The following is a 27,792-nucleotide window of genomic DNA, read 5'->3' on the forward strand; positions in this document are numbered from 1 at the left end:
TGACTCCCATTCACTATGTACCTCACTCTGCCCCCATTCACTGTATGTCCCCCAGGCTGCCCCTGCTCCCCCGTCTCTGAATGGCCCCCAGCCTGACCCTCCTTCACTGTATGTCCCCCACTCTGCCCCCTCCCTTCTCTGTATGTTTCCCAGTCCCTTGTGTTAGCCAGAGGAAGGAGAGGCAAAGCAGGCACTGCAAGGACAGGAGATGCTGGGGCTCCTTCTGCTGCCCTCCTCCGCTCTGCATGTTACGGGAGCAAGCTTCCCCCTTGCTGCACCCCCTCCCCAAACACTGCTGTCACTGTGATTGTGGAGTAGGGCGATATACGATTGCAGCAGTAGGGGTAGGACGCCAAACACATCTCACTGTGGCGGCCGGCACCTCCTCACTGCAGCAGACAGCAAGGTAAAGGCGCGCTCGCTGGGGCCCCACCTTTAGTGTCCTGTGCTTCCCATATCTGATGCTCTGCCCGCTTCCAGCTGTGGGCCGCTTGAAATGACAGCACGGACCGCATTTGGCCCCCGGGCCTGACTTTGGACATGCCTGCCATAGAGTTTCTCAGAAGTTGAACTTTGATGTTGTATCTTGGTACAGAAATGGCAGATGAAAGACGCCCCTAGTGTCCACCTCTGAATCAGGCCAATGGTGAGTTGCGGTGACCACATTTAAAACCATATACAGCACGAGGAACACACATAATATAAAAACCCTCTTCACAGACATATATATGATAAAACTTTGACATTGGTGTCATAAAACAGACAAGTATATTCCAAAATGAAGAGCCTACAAAACCGATATGCAAATGAAGATCACACATTACAGAGATAATTTGCATATTAATAGGATAGAATTTTTTTTATTGAAATTACATTTTGAAACAAATTCTACAAGAGGGACACAGCTCTCCCCACCCATACAAAACAATGTAGACCAAAAGAAAATAAATTAGGCACGTTTTCTGAACAGAAACTGTACACGCTGCAATTTAAACATAGAACAAAAAAAAAAGCGGCATCACATGAATATTGAGGGAACAGGTGCATTTACGCAGAAAGCCAAGCTTCAGTTTTACTGGTATTATGTATACCTATGCATACATGTTTTTATTAGTTATTTAAAAAAGGCAGAAAATTCTAATATTCTAGATAATTAAACAAAAAACCCCTGAAAACACTGTCAAAATTAATGTACTTCATGAATAACAGTTTCCTAGAAAATGTTAATTTGTCAGATAAAAAAAAAAAAAAAGAATAGAAGGTGTAAAACTATGTTATTATGAAAACAAATTAAAAATAAAATAAAGCAAAAAACACCTGGTCTTTGGCCTATTTTAGCTGTTCCATTAACTTAAATCCTACACTTAAATATCCTTTAGAAGATTTATTTTCCCAATTGAAACAATAACTACTTAATACATAAATTATTGACCACAATACTGCATCAGAATTTTCACCACTAAGCAAAAACAGAGAAAGCGGACAAGATACAAAAATAATTACAGAATGGTTTAGTGTGAATACAAATTTTTCTTTATAAAACAAAATCCAAAAAAAAAAAAAAGGAGGGATTCCTATGACCATTTACTTTGCAGGGTTTTAGAAGATTTAAATACAGTCTGTTTGCATGCTGGAGTCCACGTATTCACATGCTTTTTATGTCCAGGTATAAATTCTTAATGCTGGTGTTTAGTGGATTTTAAAGGCAATGTCTCTATTATAACTTTGCACTGTCATTACCTAAAACCTCATCATTTTCATATAGTACAACTTCTTCGGATTCTTCCTCAAAGCCTACCCTATTTTCTGTGTCCGAGTCATGGTCGTATTTAATATGGTAGAAATCTTCATTCTCGCTGTCATCTTCTATAGGTTCCTGTAAGCTTGGACTCTGCAAAGATTCGCTGTTGCTATTTGTTCCACAGGAACTAGAGGACAGGTCATCATCAGAATCAGAAAAAACCTCTGCGCCATGAAAAATATAACGATTTGGGGACAAAAATAGATACTGGGTGTCTGAAATAAATGGAGGGAAAAAAAAAAAAGTGTAAGAATGAAACTACATATAATTCAGGTGCACATTGGCTCTGCTCAGCAATAACATGGATCATAGTTATTTTTTCTATTGACATACAGGGTGAAATGCAAAAGGGTGAGAATAAGAAAGTGAGAGATTTGGTAAGAAATCTCCAGTTCTGGTACTTGGAGTATCACGGCTCCCACGATGGGCATCGCACATGAAAAAAATCGCATTGCATGCGATTTTTAACAGAAAAGCATCCAAATGCATTGAAATTTGTATGAAACATGTTCAATGGCCCCCAAATGGCATTTTTGAGGCTGTACCACCCCCACTATCAACGTGAACCCGAAGCATGGCGAGCGCAGCGAGACTGCGAGGGGCGGCAGTACGCGTCCTACGACCTTTTCATACCCCCACTATCCATGTCGGCGTGGAGTTGAGAATAGAAAGTGTGGCGAGCACAGCGAGCCCGAAGCGTGGCGAGCCCCGCGGATACCTTCACAGGTATCCGCGTCCCCTCGTGGGCTTCACAGGTGTCCGCGTCCCCTCGCTGCGCTCGCCACATTTTCTATTCTCAACTCCACACCGACATGGATAGTGGGGGTATGAAAAGGTCGTAGGACGCGTACCGCCGCCCCTCGCGGGCTCGCTGCGCTTCGGGTTCGCGTTGATAGTGGGGGTGGTACAGCCTCAAAAATGCCATTTGGGGGCCATTGAACATGTTTCATACAAATTTCAATGCATTTGGATGCTTTTCTGTTAAAAATCGCATGCGATGCGATTTTGTCAAAAAACGTAAAAAAAAACCCGGCAAAAATCGCATCCCATCGCATGCCACTATATATGGCATGCGATGGGAGCCGTGATAATCCACAAGTACCCCAGTTCTTTTAAACGGGCTATCATTTACACTGCAAAAGTCATTTTTGACCCCTTGAGTGCCAAGTGAATTTGCCAACATTGGTGTGAAAATTGCCAAGCAAACATTTGTATTCATCATTATGACCTAATTTACAATCTATAGGAAATCTAATCTATTTTTACAAAACATTTTTTAGATTTGAATTTGCATAACAAATGTGAGTGACGCTGGCATTTTTAGCAGATATTTTTGCCCATCTCTCAGATGTTGGCACTCAATGGTTAATGTGGAAAGTTATACTAGATAGAACACATGCATGTATAACTTAACATAAAAGGAACTAAATAAAGAAAGAACAAAATCAAGGTTGTGCAACATGAATTATACAGCCACTACTGTAACCTGCATGCTGTGAGTCAGTTATATATTTCCTAGGAAAGACATGTATTATATTGTGCATATACACCAGTGTCTGGTACCAGACAGTGATGGTCACTTCATTTGGAAGGCTATCATAAAACTGGCTACGGAGAAGCTTATTTCCAGCAAACGATTTCAAGTGCGTCACTCATAATTATCCTAGAAGTGGAAAAACTTTTTGAGAACTTGTGTATTTGCAAATCCCTTGTTTTGTTGTCTAAAGTAATGTTAAACTTGTTATATTTCAATTATATTGCATCAAAAAGGTAAGCAACACAATTAAGTAGTAATACATAGCAGAACAATTAATATGTGGAGGGTAGAATTACTCACTGTAGCTAATAACAGCAAATGGTAACAAGGCACATGGAGTAATGGGCACTACACACAAGGGCCGACAAGCTTTCTAAGCAAAGCTACATCACCCAGAACACTCAGTCTCTCACAGCGCTACAGAGGGCTGTGTGCTGAGCGAAGTGTCAGTGTTCTCCATTCAGAACACTGGCCCCGACCGATTAATAACCTGCGTGCAGGTTATTAATCGCTGCCGGATTCAGACCAGCGGGGCCACGCATTTAAAATCGATTTGCGCATTTAGATCTAATGCTTTTTCAGGCATTTTCTAAGCAATTTAGTAAAATCGCTCAGAAAATGACTGAAAGTCAGCCCGTGTAGGGCCCAAAAGTCTGCACCACACACATTAGATAAAGGGTTTGACACCCCTGCACCTGGAGAATATGTTTTCAGAATTTTTTTATTTTTTAATTCAAAAGAAAAGCAGTGAGTGCCACAATTCAATACACTTACCCTCTAAACACTTGCTTATCTGCTCCTTTGATAGTTTGTTGGCCAAACATGTCTTGGATGGATGAATACTGCTCTCTTTCTCTTCGCCATTGAGGACTGATGTCTCATTGACCGGTTCTGAAGGCTCTAGCTGTGTAATAACAGCCCTACCATCAGCTTTAAATACAGCCATTTTTCCTGCACAGTTGTGAAATAGTTCAGTGTCACTTTCAGAAGACTGGCAGTCCTCAAGTGGTGGAGTCAGTGGCAGTTCTGGGTGAGGCATCCTGTCCTCAGCAAATGAATCTGGACCAGTTTGTAAGGGTTTAGCTGATATAGGTTCTGGCAAGATGGAAAGAACTCTGATTGGTCGAGGAGGTCTTTCTGTGATTTGTGAGAGTTTCAGGGAATTTGAACAAAATTCTGCATACTTTCCTTCCAGCCTCTGACACAACTCATTAATAATAACATCGCAATCTCCAAGAAGTTCAATATCAAAATGTAGGTGAGGCAATGGCTCCCGATTAATTAAAATTTGAGGCACTTCATGTGGTATTGAACCTAGGAGAGAAAATGATTTGGACTTATAGTAGCTATACAGACTAACGTTAGGTTACTTAAAATGTTGAACTAAACCTCAAAATAAAAACATTACAACATTACAGCAAAAGAAAAAATGGGATTACTATACAATTGAGAGCGCACCGTTTTGATCTATTTAATAAATGTATAAAATATAAAAATAATTTTAAAGATATTTATACATTAAAAAAAAAAAAAAAAAAAAAAAACCTTTATACAAATGAGAATTACACTCATAACAAATAATTAATAACATCAGACAATCACCACACAATTATGAATTACTTCCCTAATTTAATGTCAGTTGATAAATTTATATGGTACCCTTTAATGCTCTCACCCACTTTGTATCAAGTAGAACACTCTGTCCAATTGGAAGTGGGGAGTTTCAAATAGATTTTATGTTGCAAAATTGTCTCTCTCCAATTAGTAGAATAAATGGGAAGAAGCTCCTTAGATGTTGTAAACCATTACAGGTTTTGGGCTTGTTCGATAATGAACCGTTGATGGTATTAGTGGTAAGGTGACTTGCCCGTCTCTAACGCGCACAGCGTCCTGCTGGAGAGGATAGATGTAATCTATCAGATGTGTGCCCTGAGCAGAAGGAAGGTGACGCGGTAATGATGTGAAGCTGTCCGCTACTACCGATGTAGCTCTGTTGGAGGAGAGCTGGCGCCGGGAGCAGACAATACCGCTAAAGGTGGCCATACACACACAGATTTATCTTCAGATCTGGCTGTTTGGAACAAAAACCTGGCTGGAAAACTGCCAAACTGTCACTCACCCATAGCCATGTTTTTGTTCCAACCAGCCAGATCGGACGATAAATCTAACTAGTGTATGGGCACCTTTAGTTGGTAGGCACTAGTCCGCTAACAACCGGTGTGGCTCTGATGGAATAAGCCGACGCCGGGACCAGACAGTTATAGAGCTGCAATTCCCTCCTTAGCACTTGAGTGCGGGGAAAAATGGGATTAGCATGAATTTCCTAACTCCTGGAACAGTAATTACGCATGTATAGCTGGATACACACTGCTGATTTATTGTACAGTCAATATCATTAACGAAACACATTCCTGTTGGTCGTTAACAAAGCCCCGCCATCTGTATATACAGCTCAATCTAACAATATCGTCAGTGACTGTGTACGGATTGGAGTGTGGAAGACATCACTGGCCGTCATCGTGAACCTTCTAGTGCAGTGGTGGTTAACCCGTGTTTCTTTGTTGTGATGCGGCTCAGGCACGGATTAGCCTGCCTCCTCTGACAGGCGTGCAGCTGTTCAGAGGAGGCTTTGTATCTAGGAGGAGCATGCTCTCCTTCATGCTCAAGGTGTCCACATGGAGGATGCGGTCGTGGATGCAGTCTCCAGGTCCAGAACTCTGTGATGGCAAAGAAGGGGGTGAACGTGGCCTTTTAAATGTATTGTGGGGTTTAAACTGGTAATTTAGCAGATAACCACTGCCCAGACAGAGTGAAATCCCACCTTACGCAAGACTGCAAAAGGCTTGTGAAAATCACTCCAACTGGGATCTAGCTGCAATCCATCCCCACCTCACTCACCATCGAATCTGAGCGTAACCCAGAACCTACTCTGCCTGTGCGAAAGAATCAGACTGATGGAGGTGGAAGCTGATGTCACAGACCTCTTTGCAGACAACTTCACTACAGATATAGTTAGGTCCTTTCCCTTAGGACTGGTTGGTCACCCCTGGTCTAGTGTGTACCCAACATGTCATTGACGGGTGGGCACCGATAGGAGTAAATATACAAAAACACAAGTCTTGTATATGGAGTTTTTTTTTATATTTCTGAAATGAAGAATTAGTAACAGGATAATTTTCGTCCCAATAGGAACCATTCCTTATGGAAGAGACAGAACACAATATATAGGGCTAATAAGTGGGGCTGTAGCCCATTCTATACACTGGTTTAACTCCTAGAAGTTTCCCAATACCAGACTCCACCTGAGCAGCATATACGGCCGGACACACTAACTTTATCTGGGCAAAGGAAATTCATGGCTGAGTTTTATCTTAAAAACGTGTAACACCTAATTTTATCAAATTTTGAGATATATATATCTCTATCTCTATTTTTATTTATTAAGGGATGGACCCGTCACTCAGCACTTAGGGCTGCGAGCCTTGCAGTAAAGGAACGGTACTCTTTACCTAGAACGGCGACCATCGAATGCACTAAAAAACGGGTGCGATGCCCGCGATTTCCTATAGGGATCAATGTTAAAAGTGTGATTGGACGCGATTTTAGTGTTCAATGCCTCAATGCCCGCGATTTTTACATAGGAAACAATGTTAAATGGGCCACAGAGCCCTAATAGTGCCCTTGAACTCTGAAATGGCCCCCACAATTGTTAACGGCACCCCACGATCAACGTCAACCCGAAGCGTGGCGAGCGCAGCGGTACGCGTCCTCCGACCTTTTCATACCCCCACTATCCACGTCGGCGTGGAGTTGAGAATAGAATAGTGTGGCGAGCGCAGCAAGCCACCGAGCCCGAAGCGAGCCCCGCGAGGGGACGCGGATACCTTCACAGTTATACGCGTCCCCTCGCGGGCTTCCCAGGTGTCCATGGCGACGCGGACACCTGTGAAGCCCACGAAGGGACGAGTTTACCTGTGAAGGTATCGGCGTCCGCTCGCCACGCTTCGGGCTCGGTGGCTTGCCACACTATTCTATTCTCAACTCCACACCGACGTGGATAGTGGGGGTATGAAAATGTCGGAGGACGCGTACCGCTGCGCTCGCCACGCTTCGGGTTGACGTTGATCGTGGGGTGGCGTTAACAATTGTGGGGGCCATTTCACAGTTCAAGGGCACTATTAGGGCTCTGTGGCCCATTTAACATTGTTTCCTATGGCCAAATCGCGGGCATTGAGGCATTTAACAGTAAAATCGCGTCCAATCACAGTTTTAACATTGATCCCTATGGGAAAATCGCGGGCATCGCGTCGCACCCGGTTTTTATGTACCCGCGATGCCCGCGATTTTTTACCCCCGACGCCCGCGATGCCAATCGCGGGCGCCGTTCTAGGTAAAGAGTACCAAAGGAACTGCTCCTGTGCCTCCTTAGGTGGTGAGGTTGTTGATCCTCCCAAATGTAACAAAGTAACGAAGTGGCACTTGGAGTCTTGTAGCAGGTAAAAGACTGGACTCTTTATTTGGAATAAAGTCCGTGATCTACGTTTCGGGGTTCGTCGACCACACCGCACATCCTGACGGGTTCGGCGAACCCCGAAACATAGATCACGGACTTTATTCCAAATAAAGAGTCCAGTCTTTTACCTGCTAAAAGACTCCAAGTGCCACTTTGTTACTTTGAGAGATATAGGTTTTTCTTAAACTGCACATTCTGATAATTAGCAGATAAATCTATACCAAATGACCTTGTGTTTATGTGGTGAGTGATGCTGCTTGACAAATCAGCTCTACATCTAGCGCCTACCAGTTGAGAACTTGTTGTCTTCTTCCTTCTATTTTAACATCAAGACGTTTATATCAGTCACTAATATGAAAGACACCTCCAGAGTCAAAGTTTACAGATATTTATTAATTTTAACGACTTACTTGGTATTAAAGCAACTGGTCTCACTTTCAATGAGGAACCAATAACAATAAGAAGATCAACCTCATCCTTGTCATACTTCATTGCTCTGTGGAACTGCTCTGGTAAATTCTCCCCAAAGAAAACAATATCAGGCTTCATAATGGCGAGCGGCTCATCTGCTGGACACCGCGGACATCGTGGAACAATCTATATGTGGGGGAAAAGCATTCATTAGACAGTTGACCTTTTCCTAAAGCAATAGAAATGGTAAATGAGGATAGATATATATAGGTTTGGGCGACACCCAACAGACGCATTGACTATCCGGACGTGTAGGAGAGGAGAGCTGCTTGCTGGTGCCAGTGGTGTTCGGCTGAACACAGACTCCGCAGCAGGACCCTGTGGATACACACTAGCTGATTGCCGGTGACCTATTGTACTATAAATCATGTGGTATTTTAGCCCACACTGAGGCTCAGTGGGGTACGAGACGTATTCAATCATTGTGGATAACTAAGTGGACATCTATGTGTCCTTGCAATCAACTAGCACATACATGAAACAAACAATATACCTGATCAAATATGTCCTCTCTGACAGCTTCACAGTCAACTTTATGTTTACATATTAGGCAGGACGCCATGGCAAAGGATCCTATTGGAAGAAAAAAAAAAAAAGGGTTTGAAATCCAAACTGATAATTGAAAAAAGCATTAATCAATAAATATAGTGCCCGGTTTCATTCATATTTCTCAATCAGCTGTCCACGTCATTACCCAGTCAATGGGATTGGGGGGTGCAAAACCCCCAAAACAAACTAAACAGAAAAACTTATCAAAAAAAGGTATACAACGCTCCAGTATCAACATCTTATTAGAAAATACCTAAACAGTTGACATGTTATGTGCTGACCAGTGGAAAAGTGCCGGTGAAAATATGGAGACTAGCCTGTCCACCCCAATGGCAAAGTAACATAGAACAACAGTTTAGAAGTATATTAGAGGGAAAATAAAGAGATTGAGGACTTCAAACTGTTAAATGGCTATAATATGCATTTTGCAACACAAGAATAAAAGAAAATTATTTCTGTGCAAAATAAATGTGGGGAAAAGGAACAGAAGTATATATTTGGCGATTCTTTAGAAAGTGAACATAAAAAAACACGTGCATCACATTTTTTTACATTTTCTTTCCTTTAAAACTGGTCTGTAAAGAAATTGTTATATGAAGACTTAATTTCTTAGTAGCCACGTCTTACCCTAACTTAAGACCCACTAAAACCTTGCTATTTTGTATGTCGGTTTAAAGTTGTGTAGCTGTCCTGTGCATCACCCATTTGATTCAATTAAAAGGCACTTTAAAAAAAAAAAAAAGATTTCGGTACTTGTTTCCTAGCACGGCCACAATCGTGAGTAATCGTGTCCCTTACTTAAGGGACACGATTACCCACGATGGACCCGATTTCTTTTGAAATCAGGTCCATTTTGCCGGCTAGGATAAAATATCGGGGGCATCGCGTCGGTCGGGACCATTAACATTGGTCCCGACGCGACCGACGCGATGCCCCCGATATTTCCATAGACTTCAATGTTAAAAAATATTTTAACATTGAAATCTTGTCTGAAAGGTAAAATATCGGGGGCATCGCGTCGGTCGGGACCATTAACATTGGTCCCGACGCGATGCCCCCGATTTTTGCATAGGATTCAATGTTAAAAAAAATTGTAACATTGAAATGGTGTAAAAATGTAAAAAAATGTGAAATGGGTCCATATGACCCATTTCACATTATAGATGTCCCCGTCGTCGCCCCACGATAGACGCCAACCCGAAGCGTGGCGAGCGCAGCGAGCCCGCGAGGGGCGGCGGTACGCGTCCTCCGACCTTTTCATGCCCTACTATCCACTAGGGCGTGGAGTGAGAATAGAATAGTGTGGCGAGCGCAGCGAGCCACCGAGCCCGAAGCGTGGCGAGCGCAGCGAGGCCCGCGAGGGGACGCGGATACCTTCAGTTATACGCGTCCCCTTGCGGGCTTCACAGGTGTCCGTGGCGACGCCGACACCTGTGAAGCCCGCGAAGGGACGCGTTTACCTGTGAAGGTATCCGCGTGCGCTCGCCACGCTTCGGGCTCGGTGGCTCGCTGCGCTCGCCACACTATTCTATTCTCACTCCACGCCCTAGTGGATAGTAGGGCATGAAAAGGTCGGAGGACGCATACCGCCGCCCCTCGCGGGCTCGCTGCGCTCGCCACGCTTCGGGTTGGCGTCTATCGTGGGCTGCTGTTTACGCGCTTCAATTTGGGGGGGTTGGGAATTTTTTTCATTGAATCCAATGTAAAATTGGGTCCCAGGGACCCAATTTACATTGGATTCAATGAAAAAAATCGGGTCAAAAATCGGTCGGTCGCGTCGATCGCATCGCATGCGACCAAATCGCATGCGATGCGATCGACCCGATTTTTTTCAGCACGACCACCCCGATCTTAATCGGTGTGGCCGTGCTAGGAAACAAGTACCAAGATTTCTCCCACCTGCAAGTCTAAAAACACTTGTCATACTCGAGCACCTCAATAAACCTGCCCCACACATTGTACCCCTCTTTGCCATCACTTTGCACTCTCTCCCCAAAACGGATATCTATAATTGGTTAATTAAAAACCTCAGTGCCTAATTAGTCATTAAAGGGGGTAGCCAAGGAGTTTTGGACAAAGTCTCTAAATTTTTACCACCAAAAATCGGAATGGTCCTAACCCATTCAGCTGTACAGAGTTAGTGAAGAGAAATTCGCATAAGCCCTATGGATAATTATTGCATGTGAGAAATTGGATAGCTGCAATATAGCAGGTCGAAAAAAATAAACCTGCTTACAGTTTATCAAAGCGTATTGGCGAGACCCCAATGCTTGGCGAGAATGGTGAAGAAAATGGCACAAGTCACTTATTAACCCCTTGAGTGGTATGCCCGGAAATTTTCCGGGCTCGGCTGCGCTGCCGCAGCGGGCTGTGCCGGAAAATTTCCGGGCATACCACAAATCTGAAATAGGTGCGCACCACTGGCGCAGCACCTCTAGAGCCCCCAGGCACCAGAGTCCTCCCGAGACACGGAGGTGTCTGTTGTATAACTACACCAAACACACGAAATACACACAAATCTATTTTATTTGTGCATGAAACAAAGAGTGTACTCTCTCAGACTGAATGTGAATGCCAAGCAATAATTTTCTTTCACATATTCAGTGCCAGTTACAGATGTCCTCAGTAGGTTTCAATAAAAAATAAAAAAAAAATAAAAAACATACATACTGAAAACTATGGTTTTTGGAATAATTTGGATAACAGATATTTGGATAAGGGATACGCAACCTGTACGGTCAAGTATATGAGGGGGGCAAAAGAGGGTTTATTATGCTAATCTACTGCAGATTTCAAACGCATAGGTTTTATAAAATGTACGAAATCAAACTCACCGTGGCACTGTATAATTCTTTGAATTCCTGCGACTTGTTCCAGTGTATCTATATTCTGAGTATAATTCCTAAGCAATTTTCCCTCTTTGTCCAACATGGCGATAAATTTGTGGCAGAGAGATGGTTGGAATTGGCCAGGAAAGATTTCCTTGAAGGAGGGAAAAAAATATATATATTATGAATTTGTATACATTATAATATAGTTCATTTCTCTGTGAATACATAGGTAAATTTGGCTTGTGCATTGGTAACATTACAGGATTAGGTTTACAAATGCTGAATTGTTATGGTGGTCTATAATTGTGGATGGTTGGGAGATCGTTTTTCTTGGGGTCTCAGCAGGTTCAGAAAAAAAAAAATCCCTGATAATTAGCATTTTTATAAAACGGGCAGCAAAACTTTTCAGGTACAAAATACAAGCTCCAAATAAATTGCTTGGAAATAAAAGATAATCATGAAAAAAAAAAAAAAAAAAAAATTTCTAGTATTTTGCACCCAAAAAATTATCGGGGTTATAAGATTCCCACTCCCCATTTATTTAAGGGCTTTGATTACCCGGTGCTAATTGTTTAGTCAGCCAGCTGATGGCACTTATCGGCAAGGATTATTTTTGTACCTGCTGAGGTCTCGAAGGGAGGGGGGGAATCTTGGTTTTCACAGTCAACAGTCCGTAGGGCACATTTCTCTTGCCCAGTTTGGGTACAAACAGTGAAAGGTAGGGTCAACGCCTATCATCTTTAACCCATGTGCGTTCCATGGCATCAGGCTAAAGGGGATATTCAATCACCGGCAACCATCTCCCGTCGGGGAGATGCCCGCCCGGCCCTATTCAATGCTGTCTTCCCCGACACAAGCTGTCGGGCTCGTTCTGCCGAGAACGGCAGGGAAGTGACTAGCTGCAGCTCGCCTCTTCCCGGCCACGCCCCCTGCTCGCTCCCTGGCAGGCGGGAAATTGAATCCCGCCTGCATGTTCTCAGTCGAGCTGATAGAATGGGACTGGGTCACAGCGGTCGAGTAAGCTCGACTGCCGTGACCCTCACATTGAATACCCCCCTAAGAACCTTGAAGAGGTCACAGATGTGGTTGGGCCCATAATATTAGCTATTCATATGGCATGATCTTTACCAATATCACTATTAAGCATTTCACTCTTCTCATTTACACTGAAAAGTTCACATTATGCAAGACCTTTGTATTATGATAATCCTGTCACACTGTAAATGCATATCTTCCCCTCTTAATCCTGTACACTATTCGCAGAGAGAAAGAAATAAGACTTTTATGCTGCACACAAGGAAAAGGATTTCATCAAATTTGGCAAAAAATTCCGGACATACTTATTCAATGAGGAAGTTTTTCTGCCGATGAAATTTTGACTTCAATACATCTGCATCAACAGAAAATAGTAGGAAACTGATGCATTGTCGACTAAAAATATAAAACACGTGGATTGGTGAGTAATTCGCAAATCCATGTGTTTTCTGCCAGTCGAAAAATCGGCACTTGAATTAGGTAAAGTGCAGATTTTGTGATGGTCGGAAAAATCGGCACAGGTTGAATAACCTTTAACTGGCATAGTTAAACTGTCTATATACACAGATTCCGTTTAGTAAAATAAACAGAATGCTTTCCAGAGAGTGTAATTTAAGGTATTGGAGGTGCAATTGGTACAGATGGGCTAATCATTATCCTGTTCAGGGATATTAGAACATACTTGGTACTTGTTTAGTTTCACAGCGGCCGATATATCCGATGCAATTTTTTACCTGTTCTTAACCCCACTATCTACTACGCATGGAGTTGAAATTATATATATATATATATATATATATTTATTTATTTATATTAGCGTGCCCCGCAGTAGGATTACTGCGCTCACCACACTATATAAAATCAACTCCATGCGTAGTGGATAGTGGGGTTATGAAAAAAATAAAAATAATCGGATCGGCTGATATATTAGCCGATATCGCATCCGATATATCAGCTGCCGTGAAACTAAGCAAGTCCCCATACTTTTAATGGACATACACACAGCTATGCAGTGTAGTCTATTTCTTAGTGTCTAGATTGCCCACAGAGTGCCCATACACGTGCAGCGGTGTGTGCTAAGCAATTTTACTTAAGCAAAAAAAAAAAGGTACTTGTGTATTATCACGACGCCCCCGACTTCCATCGCAGGGCATTGTACAACCACAAAATCACGTTGCATGCCATATGATCGCATGCGATGCGATGATACCTGATTTTTAATTGTACAGGCACCCAGATGCCTGATTCCTATGTTAAATACCCCCCCAGACCCGATTTTACATTGTACACCCACCCTGATGGGTAATGACTATGTTCAAATGCCCCCCATTGTTAACGCCACACCGAAGCGCAGCGGTACGCGTCCTCCGACCTTTTCATACCCCCACTATCCACGTCGGTGTGGAGTTGATTTTACACAGTGTGGCGAGTGCAGCGAGCTCAAAGCGTGGCGAACGCAGCAGGGGGGCGCGTAATACTTGTGAAGTAATGCGCGTCCGCTCGCCACGCTTCAGGCGCGCTGCGCTCGCCACACTAGATAACATCAACTCCACACCGATGTGGATAGTGGGGGGTATGAAAAGGTCGGAGGACGCGTACCGCTGCGCTCGCCATGCTTCGGGTTGGCGTTGATAGTGGGGTGGCATTTAACATTGTCATTACCCATCAGGGTGGGGATACAATTATAAAAAAAACAAAAAAACACATCGGGTCTGGGTGGGCATTTAACATTGAAATCGCGTCGCATCGCATACTATTATAATATAAAATTGTACACTCATCCTGGGAAAAGCCTCAAATCGGGTCCATCGCATACCTTAATTAGTGGTAAGCGATGCGACGGGTGCCGTGATAATGCACAAGTACCAAAAAAAACCACCAAAAAGGCAGGGTAGTTGTTCAGGATGATGTAGATCGCCATTGCTCATTCTGTACACAGAGTGATTTGTAGTCACTTGCTCAGCAATAGATTTTGACTGCATCGTCTCAGTACCATAAAGTAGCTCCCTCAGTACCATAAAGTAGCTGTCAGCAGTGACCCTACCTTTCACTGCTTGTACCCAAACTGGGCAAGAGAAATGTGCCATAGGGGCTGTAGACTGTCAAAACTGAGATGTTCAGGGATTTCTCTCTCTCCCCCTCCCCCTTTGGGACCTCAGCAGGTACAAAAATAATCACTTAACTAGTGGACGATAGTGACTGACCGCACATCGCTCAGGGGCATACACAAGGAGCGATCTGTGCTTACTTTCTAAGTAATCTAGTCAGATCACTTAGAAAAGAGCATAAACATCACGCCGTTGGTATGCCCCATTAATTTGATTTTAAAATAAGTTAACTGCAAAACTTTTTTTGAAGTTTGTAATGTATACACAAAAAATAAAATAAAAGCATTAGCAATTTTGCCCTGCACAGTGATGGATGCCCAAACCCCCCCTCGCCCCCGCCACCTGTGTCAATATACAGACATCGGAACCCCAACCACAGTTACATCAACAGGGAGTGGGGTGTGCAAACTGTTTTATTTGTAAATGGTTCTCTTCGAGGGAGAATAGTCCTGTTGATCGGAATCCCAACTCAAAAAGTCGGGATTTCCACTTACGTATACTGACAGTCAAGATTCCGACCACCACCCAGTAATTCAGCAAACAACACAATTGTCAATTCATCAGTTGTCAATGATTATCACAAAAATAAAATTAATAATATGTATGTATGTATGTATGTATGTATGTCTATATATAATGTAAACCAGGTATTCATAACCAAAGTAAATTGGTAAATTGGAGATAAAGGTAGTCTCTAATGCAAACATGGTTGTACAGCGACAACAGTATCTCATGGTAAATGAGCCAAAGTTCAATTGTTGGTCACAGTAAGTATCTAATCAGTAAAGATAGGAAACATAAATGTTTCAATTAACCCCATGAATAAAGATAACAGACATAAATGTTACAATAGCTCTATGACAACTTCTCGTTACTCTATGAATACTTTGTATTCACAGCATACAGTACTCTGGTTTGTTAGAGGATTGTTTTTAAAAAAAATAAATTATTGTATTGGATACGGCCCCAAAATATGCGGTATTTCAGTCTGCGCATGTGCAGTCTAATGCAGGGCAGCATCCGAGCACCCGCTCAGACATCGCCTGGCTGCTTCTGACCCTGGCGCGTAGCCGGCGCATCGGTGACAGTAAGAAGTCACACTGTGCAGCCACCCAGTGCCTGCCCTCCCCTCTGCTGCTGTCCTGCACCCGGAGGACACGCACCTGCTAACTAGGGATGCCAATCATGGGACTGAGCATTTTTGTATCCCAGGATTGAAAAAATAATAATAATTCCCTGGGATTGGCACCCCTACTCCCAATTTTTTATTTAATCCAATTTAGAACCATTCTAATGGGGTCCACACACACAGGCAAGATCAGGGCATTTTCTAAGTGAGCTCAGTAGATCTTAGAAAATGTTTCTATATCACTCCATGTGTAGGGGCCATAACAATAGGTGGCCCCGCACATCGCTATCGCCCGGCTATTAATATCCAGCATGCTGGATATATCTAGTTACATTGCTGGTCAGTGCCAGTGTTCTCACCAGAGAACACTGGCCCTGACAGACCACCCAGCACACATTGCAGGCACATCGTTGTGCAGCACTGTGTGCTTAACGATCTTGCATCGCACAGTGATATCTCCCTGTGTGTAGGCCCCTTTACTGCAGGAATGCAGAAATTCCATCTTAACTGGGAAGGTGAAGTTTGAAATATGCATTGCAGATAGAATTGAGAATCACTGTCTGATTACCTATCTTCTAAGATCTCAAAACTCACCTTTGCAAATTTAAAGAATGGTCGTGGGTCCTTTCTAAAATATTCAATATCAAACATGGCTTGAGGATTTGGAAGGTCTGGAAAATCCACTGCAAGACGTGCATAAATTCCATCTCTCGATCGAAAATCTGGTATTCCACAGGAAACTGAAACCTAAAATTTTGGAGAAAGAGAAAAATACAATGATGTAGCAGAACATATAAAAAAGGTAACATAAATCAAAAGACAGGGAAATCGCATGCTCAACATAAGAATGCAACATCTCAAAATAATAGTCAGTTTGTGTTGAAAGAACAAGATTTCGGAAACCTGTATAGATGAAACTGCACTTGATACAGCCTGAATTCTATGGGAAAATATAGAATTCTAGAAGTACAGTAGATTAAAAGTGCATTTTAGCTCTGGAAGTCCCCAGACAAAATATTTCAATCAAGGAAATTAACATCAATGTTAAACATTTTTAAGATCGTGAATTTATATTATCTGAAAAAGATCGGGATTACTACTGTATTGAAGCGAAAAGGAGTTTCAAGTAGACAGGAAATGACTGGTTACAAATAGCCAAACAAACAGAACCAGCGTTCTTACACAGTAACAGAACACAGGTTAAATAGCAGTACGGTGGATGCACAGATCATACTGCTGCTACATACTGAAGCATTGTGCGGCTTTAGGCTAAAGAAGAAAATTATATTAGACGGACTCATAATCATATGGATCCAGTAATCGTTCCTACCTAAGAGACATGGATGCTGATCAGTAGAACATTGCACTTGCCATCACATTATTCCCACAGATATTTGCATTCGGTATAAATAATAATAATAAAAAAACAACTAAGAACATACCCCAGCTCCAGTCAAGACCATTATTTTTTTGCTTTGTTGAAGAAGGCGCACAGCGTCCTCAATGGTGTTAATGTCTTTGCGTTTTTTCCTTTTTGGTGGGTCTGAGAGTATGTTTATTACGATCTGCCATAGGGTCATGTCATCTAGATCTGGTGGTGCAACGGATTCTGGAAGTAGATCCTTCAATATGGTCCTAGGATCTGTACCCATCATAAGGTGTCGCTGAACGAATGTGTAAGGACCTGTAATTTATTATAGCAGGTATTCATAAGCATGCAACACACTTGGAAGGAAGGAAGAAACAAACACACACACTATATTATATCAAATTAAACAAACATTTCTTTTTTTTCTTTACACCATTCAGATCACTGACAAGAGTTTTTCCCTTTTGATGTTCCATCTCAAAAAGTGGGTACTTGTGTAGTTTAACTACATTTGAAGCTACACTAATAGCGTAGCCCAACGGCTGCCTTACTTGTGTAGTTACATGGCGGCAGCCTAAGCTATGTGATAAGCGTAGGCTGCCGCCATGAAACTACACAACTAACTACCATACAGTTGCCGGGAACTGCATCTCTGTCCCCAGCAAGCCTAGTCAGCGCCTCTCTCACACCGCCGGCACCAGCATGATCCCCTCTATTTGGCGGAGAGGGGAGCATGGTGGCACCGGCAGAGAGGTGCTCCATCTGTTTGAGATGCAGGAGCATCTCAGACGCTCCAGTAATGAGACGCTTCTGCGTCTGAGTAGCTATTTTGGCAGGGTAGAGCAACCCCGCTGACAGGGTTAGGGTTTCTGTAGCGCGTGCATCTCCTGTCCAAAGAGGGGGTGTGGACGCAAGTGCGTCTCATTCATAATGAAGGAGGCATTTGCCAGTGCTCCATGTTACATACTGGCAAATGCCTCCATTTGAAACCCCCACTATCCACGGCAGCCCGAAGCGTGGCGTCCGCTCGCCATGCTTCGGGCTTGGTGGCTCGCCACAATATATAAAATTATCTCCACGCCAAGGTGGATAGTGGGGGTATGAAAAAGTTGGGAGGATCGTAATGTGTGCGTTTGCCACACTTCGGGCTGCCGTGGATAGTGGGGGTGTTTCAGGAACACATTCACACCTGCCATATCATACATCTGAGACCGTAATGACGACAGGTGTTAACTTGTAACTAGATTTTAGTTAATAAGAATTAAAGCAACTTAACACATTACAGTACAATCAGTGCTTCTGACTGACTACGCTGGATCTGACGGGGACGCTTAAGCGGCCGCGGGAACACTACGCTACATCTGACTGACTACGCTAACTACGCTGGCCGCGGGAACTACGCTGATTCTGACAGGGAAGCTACGCTGACGGCCTCTAAAAAAGGTGCATATAATTGGCAATTAATTGTAAAGCATGTGCTACCAATAACGTATATATAAGAGATCCATGAATATGTAACAAAGGATTTAGTCTTTACAGTTCCCTGGTTCTCGGTCCGCCCTTAGCAACAGTAGACCTAAACCTATAGAAAAGATTAGACTTCAATAATTGGTTTGAGGAAAGTAAGATAATCCCAGAACAGAAACCCTAAATAAAAGCCAGGCCATAAACATGTTCAATAACCATACCAAACACTAGTGCACAGAGTAAGCACAACCTAGAAAACAGGAACTGTAGGAAAAAGAAAGCTGTGAGAACTGCATAAAGGAAGAGAATGAGCCAACACACACACTGGGAGCACAACCAAGTGTTTGCCAGAGGGATGAAACCATGGGATGTTACTTTAGCATAGGACGTAAAACAACTTGAGGATGCATTGGACAAAGAATACCCCCCTCGAGAAGGGTCAATTAATAGCCTATTGTATCTGAAATGAAGCCATGAGTTCTGTTATTAGTGTTCTCTCTCGGTGCAGTTTGCTGACCAGTGAGGAGGGCATATTTTAATTCTGTAGGAGAAAATTTTAGATGAGGGGTATTGTAGAGATTTTAAATAAAAATATTGGTACTTGTTTCCTAGAACGGCCACAATCGTGAGTGATCGTGGCTCTTAATTAAGGGACACGATCCTCACGATGTGGCCGATTTTTTACAATTTTTTCCCTTTGATTGACAGAAATCGGGTCAATCGGTCGGTCGCGACCAATTAAAATCGGCCGCAATGCGACCGACCGATTGACCCGATTTTTCCATAGACTTCAATGTTAAAAAATCTTTTAACATTGAAATCGGGAGGATCTTGTCGGTCTTGTGCCATTATAATGGCACAAGATGAGATGGACTTGATTAAGTCCATCTCACATAGTGAAAAATGATAAAAAAGGTGAAATGGGCCAATATGACCCATTTCACATTTTTTTATGTGCCCGCCATGACCCCACGATAGACGTCAACCCGAAGCGTGGCGAGCGCAGCGAGCCCGCGAGGGGCGGCGGTGCGCGTCCTCCGACCTTTTCATTCCCCTACTATCCACTAGGGCGTGGAGTGAGAATAGAATAGTGTGGCGAGCGCAGCGAGCCACCGAGCCCGAAGCGTGGCGAGCGCAGCGAGCCCCGCGAGGGGACGCGTATACCTGTGAAGTTATACGCGTGCGCTCGCCACGCTTCGGGCTCGGTGGCTCGCTGCGCTCGCCACACTATTCTATTCTCACTCCACGCCCTAGTGGATAGTAGGGGAATGAAAAGGTTGGAGGACGCGCACCGCCGCCCCTCGCGGGCTCGCTGCGCTCGCCACGCTTCGGGTTGACGTCTATCGTGGGGTCTAGCCCACTTAGTAACATTTGGGGGGGCAATTGAAAATAATCAGGTGAAAAAAAAAAAAAAATCGGGTGAAAAATCGGTCGGTCGGATCGGTCAAATCGCATGCGATGCGATCGATCCGATTTTTTATCTTACGACCACAACGATCTAAATCGTTGTGGCCGTTCTAGGAAACAAGTACCAAAATATTTGCCCTTCTAAAAAGGTAAAAACAGTATGCCTTCCTTACTTATCAGCAGTGGACAATATGGCCCTTATTCTGGTTCACTCACAAAGGCAAATTCCTTCTCAAATGGACAAAACCATATGCACTGCAGGTGGGGTAGATGTTACTTGTGCAGAGAGTTAGATTTGGGTGGGGTTTTACTTGAAAGTGAGATCTATATTGCAGTGTAAAAATAAAGCAGCCAGTATTTACCCTGCACAAAAACGATACAACTCACCCAAATGTAACTCTGCACAAGTTACATCTGCCCTACCTGAAGTGCACATGGTTTTGTCCATTTGAGAAAGAATCTGAACCAGAATAAAGGCCTATGGGGCAGATGTATTAGACCTGGAGAAGAGATAAACTGGAGATAAAGTGAAAGGAGATAAAGCACCAATCAACTCCCAACTGTCATTTTCAAACATTTTATTGGCTGGTGCTTTATCCCCCCTTTTTCTCTTCCTCAGGCTTAATACATCTGCCCCAATGTGAGGTCATTGGGCAACTAATTTCAGAAGGTTACTATGAAAATGATTTTCATCTGTATTTGGTTTGGAACACTACATTTCTTGAAATCTGACCAAGTACTTGATTGCCTAAAAGGAAGGTATGGAACATTAAGTCCTGTAGTACAAAACTGTAACTACATATAAAAAGCTCAGACATAGGTAACTGTCACATGCGGGTCTTTACATTTGAATCACTTGAACAGTCATTTTTACTTCACTTTCAAAAGACTTTTGAAGGACATTTGACATTTAATAAACTAATCCACATATTTCCATCTTAATTTGATTGTCCTCTAGACAAGCACAGTACCATGAATGTATTCTCTTTATAGTACAGAAAGGATGTGTAAAGTGACAGAAATATATTATGTGAATAGAAACTTGCGTGTACAATTCTAGAACACTGTATGAAAGTCATCACCTATACAGGGTTTTGGAGTCCAATCACTGGAGCTGGCGTGGGAAGCTCCATCATCTTCGTCACTGTCACATGAATTAAAGCCACCAGCAAGGTCATCATCTAGGTGAATGCGCTCTGAAAAAGAACATAAAATTAGATTTCCAGGTGGTTTACTAGATAGATAAACACAGACACACGAAAATAAAACCACCTACTTATTATTTTAAACTTAAGATATGAACACAGATTAGAAAATTAAATGAACAATTTGTTTGCTGTGGATAGAGACTAATAATTAATATATAAACCTATTTCTATCTTTAAAGTCGGAAACTGCCGCTTATTGTCGAATTGAGGGCCATTTTTCGACAATCCCCGTATGTTTTTGCCAATCCTCCGAATTTCTGACACTCAAGAGCTGCATCAATAAATTCCGGCTGTCAAGAGAAACTAAAATGGCCTGGGGACTGTCAGGACGTTCCGACAGTCGGAATACCAAATTGAATAACCCCCTACGTAACCAGTGCTGAAAAGTTTTCTGTATGAACCTGTAACCAGTGATGGCTATATAAACCATACCATAATCTGGGGTGTTATACTCAGTCATTTCCCATATTGTCTCCCTGTGACAAATGTCATAGCTACTTTAGTGAATTTTTTTTTTTTGGTGTAAAAAATAACAAAAAAAAAATAAATAAAAAAATTATTCTGTGACGGGGCATGCAGCACATGAAAAAAAAATTATATATATTATTTTTTACACACATTCACGGGCAGGGAGCCATTAGTTATTCACTTCACACTGGTCCTGCTCATTACATATGCAGGAGTGGGACCAGTGCAGCGGCTCCCTACCCACGTCCCCTGCCAGCTCTCCCGGGGAGCAGCTTCTGCTGCCTGTGTCCCAGGGAGACGACCCCCCCCCACACACACACACACAAACATTTGGGCACAGGCAGGGAGGCTTCCACTCACTGTCGCCGTCCACTCGCTGTCAGGGGCAGCGAGCCCCTGCGGTGTTGAATAGGGTGAGAGGTAGGGAGGGCTGTCAGCGAATACTTCAGCCCTCCGGGCACATAGTGTAATTTAGCATTGAATACTGGCCTATAAATATACTCATGCCTGCACAATACTATTGCGAAAAATAAGCATTTTCTCTAAAAATAATAAACCCACATCTCAGAAAGTATGGTCCCATTGGTTTCACTTTCAATCCTTCCCTCTCCCTGATCTATATTGTTCATTTCTTTTTGGAAAGTCATTTCACTTATGTTTTCCTTATTTACCCTAGTTTTCATCCCTTTTTTTTTGCCCACTTGTTTCCTCCTTTGTCACAGGCCCCTTTATGTATCCGTTGCTGGAGTTTCAAATATTTGTATGCATATTATTGTTTTATTTTCTTCTGTTTACTCTGTTATTGTTTGTAGTCTTCTCTTATTATTGTAACATGACCAGGTTATTGTGTATTTTTTTCCCCAGAAAATGGAAAACCATTGTTTAAAAAAAAACCACACACACACAAACAAACAAACAAACAAACAAACAAACAAGAAAAAAAACCTTTGCATATGGGAAACTATATCTTCATATGTGAAAGTAGAGATGGAGTACAGATAGAAGGCTTACAATTATCCCTGTTCCCTAGCACACTGCCTATGGCATTTACTTAATAAAATAACATGATGTGGCTCTTTAGAAACCCTGGACCCAAATCGGAGGAAAAGTAACATTAAAGTACAAAACAACGGTAACAGAAGAGTGAGCACACATGCTGACCTCAGCAGCAAATCTACCGTTCGCTCGCTCGATGTGCTGCAAACTTTAGAAGCTTAGGTGGGTGTAATATATATCACACCCACCTAAGTTTTACTTTGAAGCTATCGCATGCCTTCAGCTGTCAAGAAATACACATTTTGCCGGTTCTATTTTCGCTTCCTTCAGCAAGCATTGATATCAATGGCCCTTGTCCTTTTATTAGAACAAGTAGTTTACAAAGAAGGTGGATTTAGATTGGAAAAGGTCAACCACAGTAGCACACATCATTAAGGTGTTACTTATGGAACTTAAACCAAAGTGAATTTGCAGGTCTGAGTACAATTAGCATATAATATATTCATACTGGACAAGGACACGTAGTCTAGTATTTCTAATGTAGACAAACTTTTTTTTAATTTCCTCCAAAATGTAGTACGGGTGTAACAATGGACTGGTTTGGAGGCTGTAGCAAGTGGCTCGGTGGTTGTGGTGACAGTACAGGGCCTATCAATTCTTGAAAGGGATTGACTGATAGTTCTTTTATGACATTTTTAAACAATGCATTAAAAGGTTAAAATTTTAGCAACATAAAATAGAAATAAATTATTTTAAAAAATAAATATGTGATCAACACAAATGAGCACAGGAGATCTTAGTTTTTACTTGTCTATGATCTCACAATAAGTTACCATTTCATCAGAAATCTAAAATCCATGATTCAACCTATTCAGTTTTATGGGCGCCAATCTGCGTGCTTTTGTCAGAAACAGGGCCACATTCAACAGGTTTTGACCCATTTCTGACAATCTCAATCAGTTAAAAAAAAAAAAAAGGTCAGATTGAGAAGATGAGGCGGGGAGGATGGCACCAGGTGAGCAGGAGCTGCTCACCTGCCGGCATCCTCCCACTGCTGCTGCTCACCTGCCGGCATCCTCCCACTGCTGCTCACCTGGTCCCGGCACTGACGGGAGTCCCCTGGCCAGGTTCCTCTCTCCTGGTAACATTCTCTGTCCTGCAGGCGGTGAGTGTAGCCCCCTCCAGCAGCAGGATGGGACACAGGAACGGCCATTTGGCTTCTCATTAAATAGGGCTTGTCTGATCCATTCCAACAAATGCATGATCCGACTAATTGAATATACACAATATAATGAACCAAATTGGGAGTTGCTAGTGGTATATTGATTATATCGAGAAATTATATTTCGACTCAGCATATATATAAAAAATTGGGGTACTGCTTTCCACGGCGACGTGGATAGTGGGGGTATGAAAAGGTCGGAGGACGCGTACCGCCGCCCCTCGCGGGATCGCTGCGCTCGCCACGCTTCGGGTTGGCGTTGATAGTGCTGGTGGCGTTACCAGTGGTTATTGGGGGCTCAGGATTTTTTTATCTCATGGATCTTATGGATGCATAAGATCCATGAGATTAAAAGAATCGGGTCCATCGCATTGATTGTATGCCTTAAGAACCTTAAACTTAAGGCATAAGCGAAACTTACTTGTTCAATCACAGAAAAAAAAAAAAAAAAGCCCAAATTGCAGGTGAATAACAGCAGGTCCAATGTGATGCACGGTCCCGGGTGTATTGCACTGGAGCCTGAGTCTCGCACCAGCAATCTATTGGATTGCTTCTGAGCCAGGCAGGCTTGGATCGCATGCAAAAGGTCCTGGGTGGATCAAGGGGGGAATCACTAGCGACTTCGCTGAGTACAAGATAAGAAGTTGCCACAGTGTATGGGGAACCTTAAGTGTTTTAACAGAAAATTATACAAGTCCAATACCATTTCCATATAGTAAATTGAATTGATTCAACATATAAAAAGTCAAAAGAAAAAAAAAAAAAGCAACACGTACTTACATATTAAAGACGAAAAAATGGTACAGCAGGGCCTTTCCACATTCAGGACATTAGAACAAGTTTTAAAATACAATTTTTTGTTACAGCTTATGTACTTTCACGGCGCCCATCGCATGCCATATGTAGTGGCATGCCATATGTAGTGGCATGCGATGCGATTTTCCCGTGTTTTTATGCATTTTTTATAAAATCACATGCGATCGCATGCGATCTGATGCGATGTCATTTTTCACAGAAATTATGGACACGAGTTGAAATCCTGTAAAATGCACCCCAATTGTCATTTTTCACACTGTACCACCCCAACTATCAACGCCAACCCGAAGCGCAGCGAGCCCGCGAGGGGCAGCGGTACGCGTCCTACGACCTTTTCATACCCCCACTATCCACATCGGCGTGGAGTTGAGAATAGAAAGTGTGGCGAGCGCAGCGAGCCACCGAGCCCGAAGCGTGGCGAGCCCGCGAGGGCTTCACAGGTATCCATGTGCGCTCGCCACACTTTCTATTCTCAACTCCACGCCGACGTGGATAGTGGGGGTATGAAAAGGTCGTAGGACACGTACCACTGCGCTCGCCACGCTTCGGGTTGGCGTTGATAGTGGGGGTGGTAGTGTGAAAAATGACATTTTGGGTGCATTTTACATTATTTCAACTCATGTCCATAATTTCTGTGAAAAATGACATCGCATCAGATCGCATGCGATGCGATTTTTCCCTGTACGATGCCCATTGTGGGAGCCGTGATAGTACTCAAGTAACCAGCTTATTACAATGATTACAAAGTGCCCAACTAAGGTCCACACCTGGAACAAACCACTGTATTGTACAGGAAACTTACTTGATAATTCCCAGAACTCCAAATAAAAGCCAGTTATTTTGTTTATAAAATCCTATAAGGGCTACAAATATCTGGCTACATATGTGATTCCTGTGGTTGCCAATATAGTTAACTATACAGGTGGAGCCATTTTCATTTGTCCTAACAACAAACTGTGTATTCCATGCATGTGAAACACTCGTGTGCCAAAAAGGGAAAACACTGTGCGCTGTCGGGATGAATTAAAATGGCACCATGTGTATCAGAGTTCTGTGAGGGAACAATTTAGTGCATACACACTGTCCAGTATAGGTTACAATATGAGACAGTGAAGTCACTCACCCTCTGCTCCATGCATACAAGCTCTGACGATACTCTCAGATTGAGCAGCATATACAGATGACAGAGGGTGAGTTGGTTTAAGGATATTGAGCATACACACTGATTAATGTTCACAATGTATCAATAATGACATCAGTATCATGAATCTCAAGTTTGCCCAGTGTGTGCCAGTGATAACACTGGTCCTAAACGACGATTAACTAGGATTTATCCATGCTGGATATTAATGGCCAGGCGATAGTGAAGCATGGGCCGTACATCTTTAACACCCCTACACACGGAATGATGTAGGGGCATTTTCTTAGATTGCTTAGAAAATGCCCTGAAATCACCCCATGTGTAGGCCCCTTTAAGCAGCAAACCGAGAAGATCCATAGCTACAAATGTATTGTTTCACGTATGAGAGATATTTACTAATCATGATTGAACAGGGCAGGGCAGAAGGAAGCGCAGTTGGACACATCTCGTCTCCATGCTCAGCGTACGCTGGGTGCACAGCCAGAGAAGCGGATGGTGTGCAAGCAGTGACACCAGCAGCAATAACCCAGCTGTGCCTGGGGGATGCCAATGCTGCCGCTCTCCCGCAGGTGACAGCACATGAGTCGGCCGGCAGCTGTGCAAAACACGCCCTCTGGCAGGAGGGATGGGTGAGGGGGATACAGAGCAGCAGTGCGGGGCCCTCCACGGGAACGAACACCCTGAACGGTGGTTGGGGGGGAAGGGGCACTCACCTCCGTACTCCATAGCGCCTCCATCCGCAGGCTCCTCCGCTCCCTCCCCCTCTTCCTCAGCTCCCTGTACCAGGTACATCATCATCTGCCGCCTGTCCGCGGGAAGGCCTGGATGAGACGAGCTGCCCTGCGTCCTGGATTTGATCGCTGGCTCTGCAGAGGCCTCTCCCTCTTCCCGGAGTGCGGGCACTGATGGCGGGGCCTCATCCTCCACAGGGACCGGGCAGCCGCCGTGGGTGAGATCTAGTCGCTGCTTTTTAGCGACGGGCTGTCCGTCATCTACCTCCTCCGGCGGAGGTGGGAGAGAGCCGGGGAGACTGAGAGCCAGCCGCCCCTCGTCCGCCATCTTCCCGCACAGCCTGAAGTAGGAGCCTCCCATGCAGCGGCGAGAGAGCGCGGCGCACCACGTGACGCGTCCTCCGCCAATCGCGGCACATCCTCGTGACGTAAACAATAACAAACGCTGTCACGTGGAATAGCGGCAGGGAGCAGCAGCGAGACGCAGGGCTCTGTGCGACCGGCTCTCCGCCGTGCCCGGTGCTGCTGTGCCGCACATACAGTATCACCGGACTTGTGGCTTTTGGTTCGCAGGCCCATACAAAATGACACAAGTCCGGAGAGAGATTGGACTGGTGCGTCTACACTCCTTATTGCAATGCACTCCTAGGTATGTCAATGCTGATGTGACAGGTGCAACCAAAATGCAAACGTGTAAAGGCCCCCATACACTATACGATTTTGGGACGATTTCATCCGATTTCGGCACTTTGGGCCGATAACCGGATGAAATCGCCCCAAAATCGCAGGTGTGTGATATATGATCCGATGCGATGCGCGGTCCCGTGCGCATCGGACCGGATCAGGGAGGTCGGACGGTCAGCACATAAGATCATCCGACCTCCCTGTATGCTATGCATATGCCTGCCCACCTGTCAGGCATATGCATGCAGACACCGGGGGGCGGGGGAGCACGGCGGGCAGACACACTGACCTGGCCGGCATGCTGTGATA

At 43.7% G+C, this 27,792-nt stretch overlaps 1 protein-coding gene and 1 long non-coding RNA gene across 2 annotated transcripts in view; one reads left to right on the plus strand and one right to left on the minus strand.

Moving 5' to 3' along the window:
• Positions 1-829: 829 nt before the first annotated feature.
• Positions 830-27,184, minus strand: SIRT1 (sirtuin 1). The gene is made up of 9 exons (XM_083148990.1): positions 26,782-27,184; positions 21,300-21,413; positions 17,417-17,658; positions 16,569-16,721; positions 11,706-11,853; positions 8,816-8,895; positions 8,262-8,448; positions 4,113-4,652; positions 830-2,016 (listed from the first exon to the last, which is right to left on the minus strand). The coding sequence occupies exons 1-9, from the start codon at positions 27,158-27,160 to the stop codon at positions 1,718-1,720; spliced, it is 2,142 nt and encodes a 713-aa protein (XP_083005116.1). The 5' UTR covers positions 27,161-27,184; the 3' UTR covers positions 830-1,717.
• LOC146009021 (uncharacterized) overlaps positions 27,008-27,792 on the plus strand; it is a 148,675-nt gene continuing 147,890 nt past the window's right edge. The window contains exon 1 of the long non-coding RNA XR_014444603.1: positions 27,008-27,448. This is a non-coding gene — a long non-coding RNA (uncharacterized LOC146009021). The remainder of the gene's footprint in view (positions 27,449-27,792) is intronic.

Source organism: Crinia signifera, chromosome 6, assembly GCF_055691185.1.
Source record: "Crinia signifera chromosome 6, ASM5569118v1, whole genome shotgun sequence".
Taxonomy (NCBI): domain Eukaryota; kingdom Metazoa; phylum Chordata; class Amphibia; order Anura; family Myobatrachidae; genus Crinia; species Crinia signifera.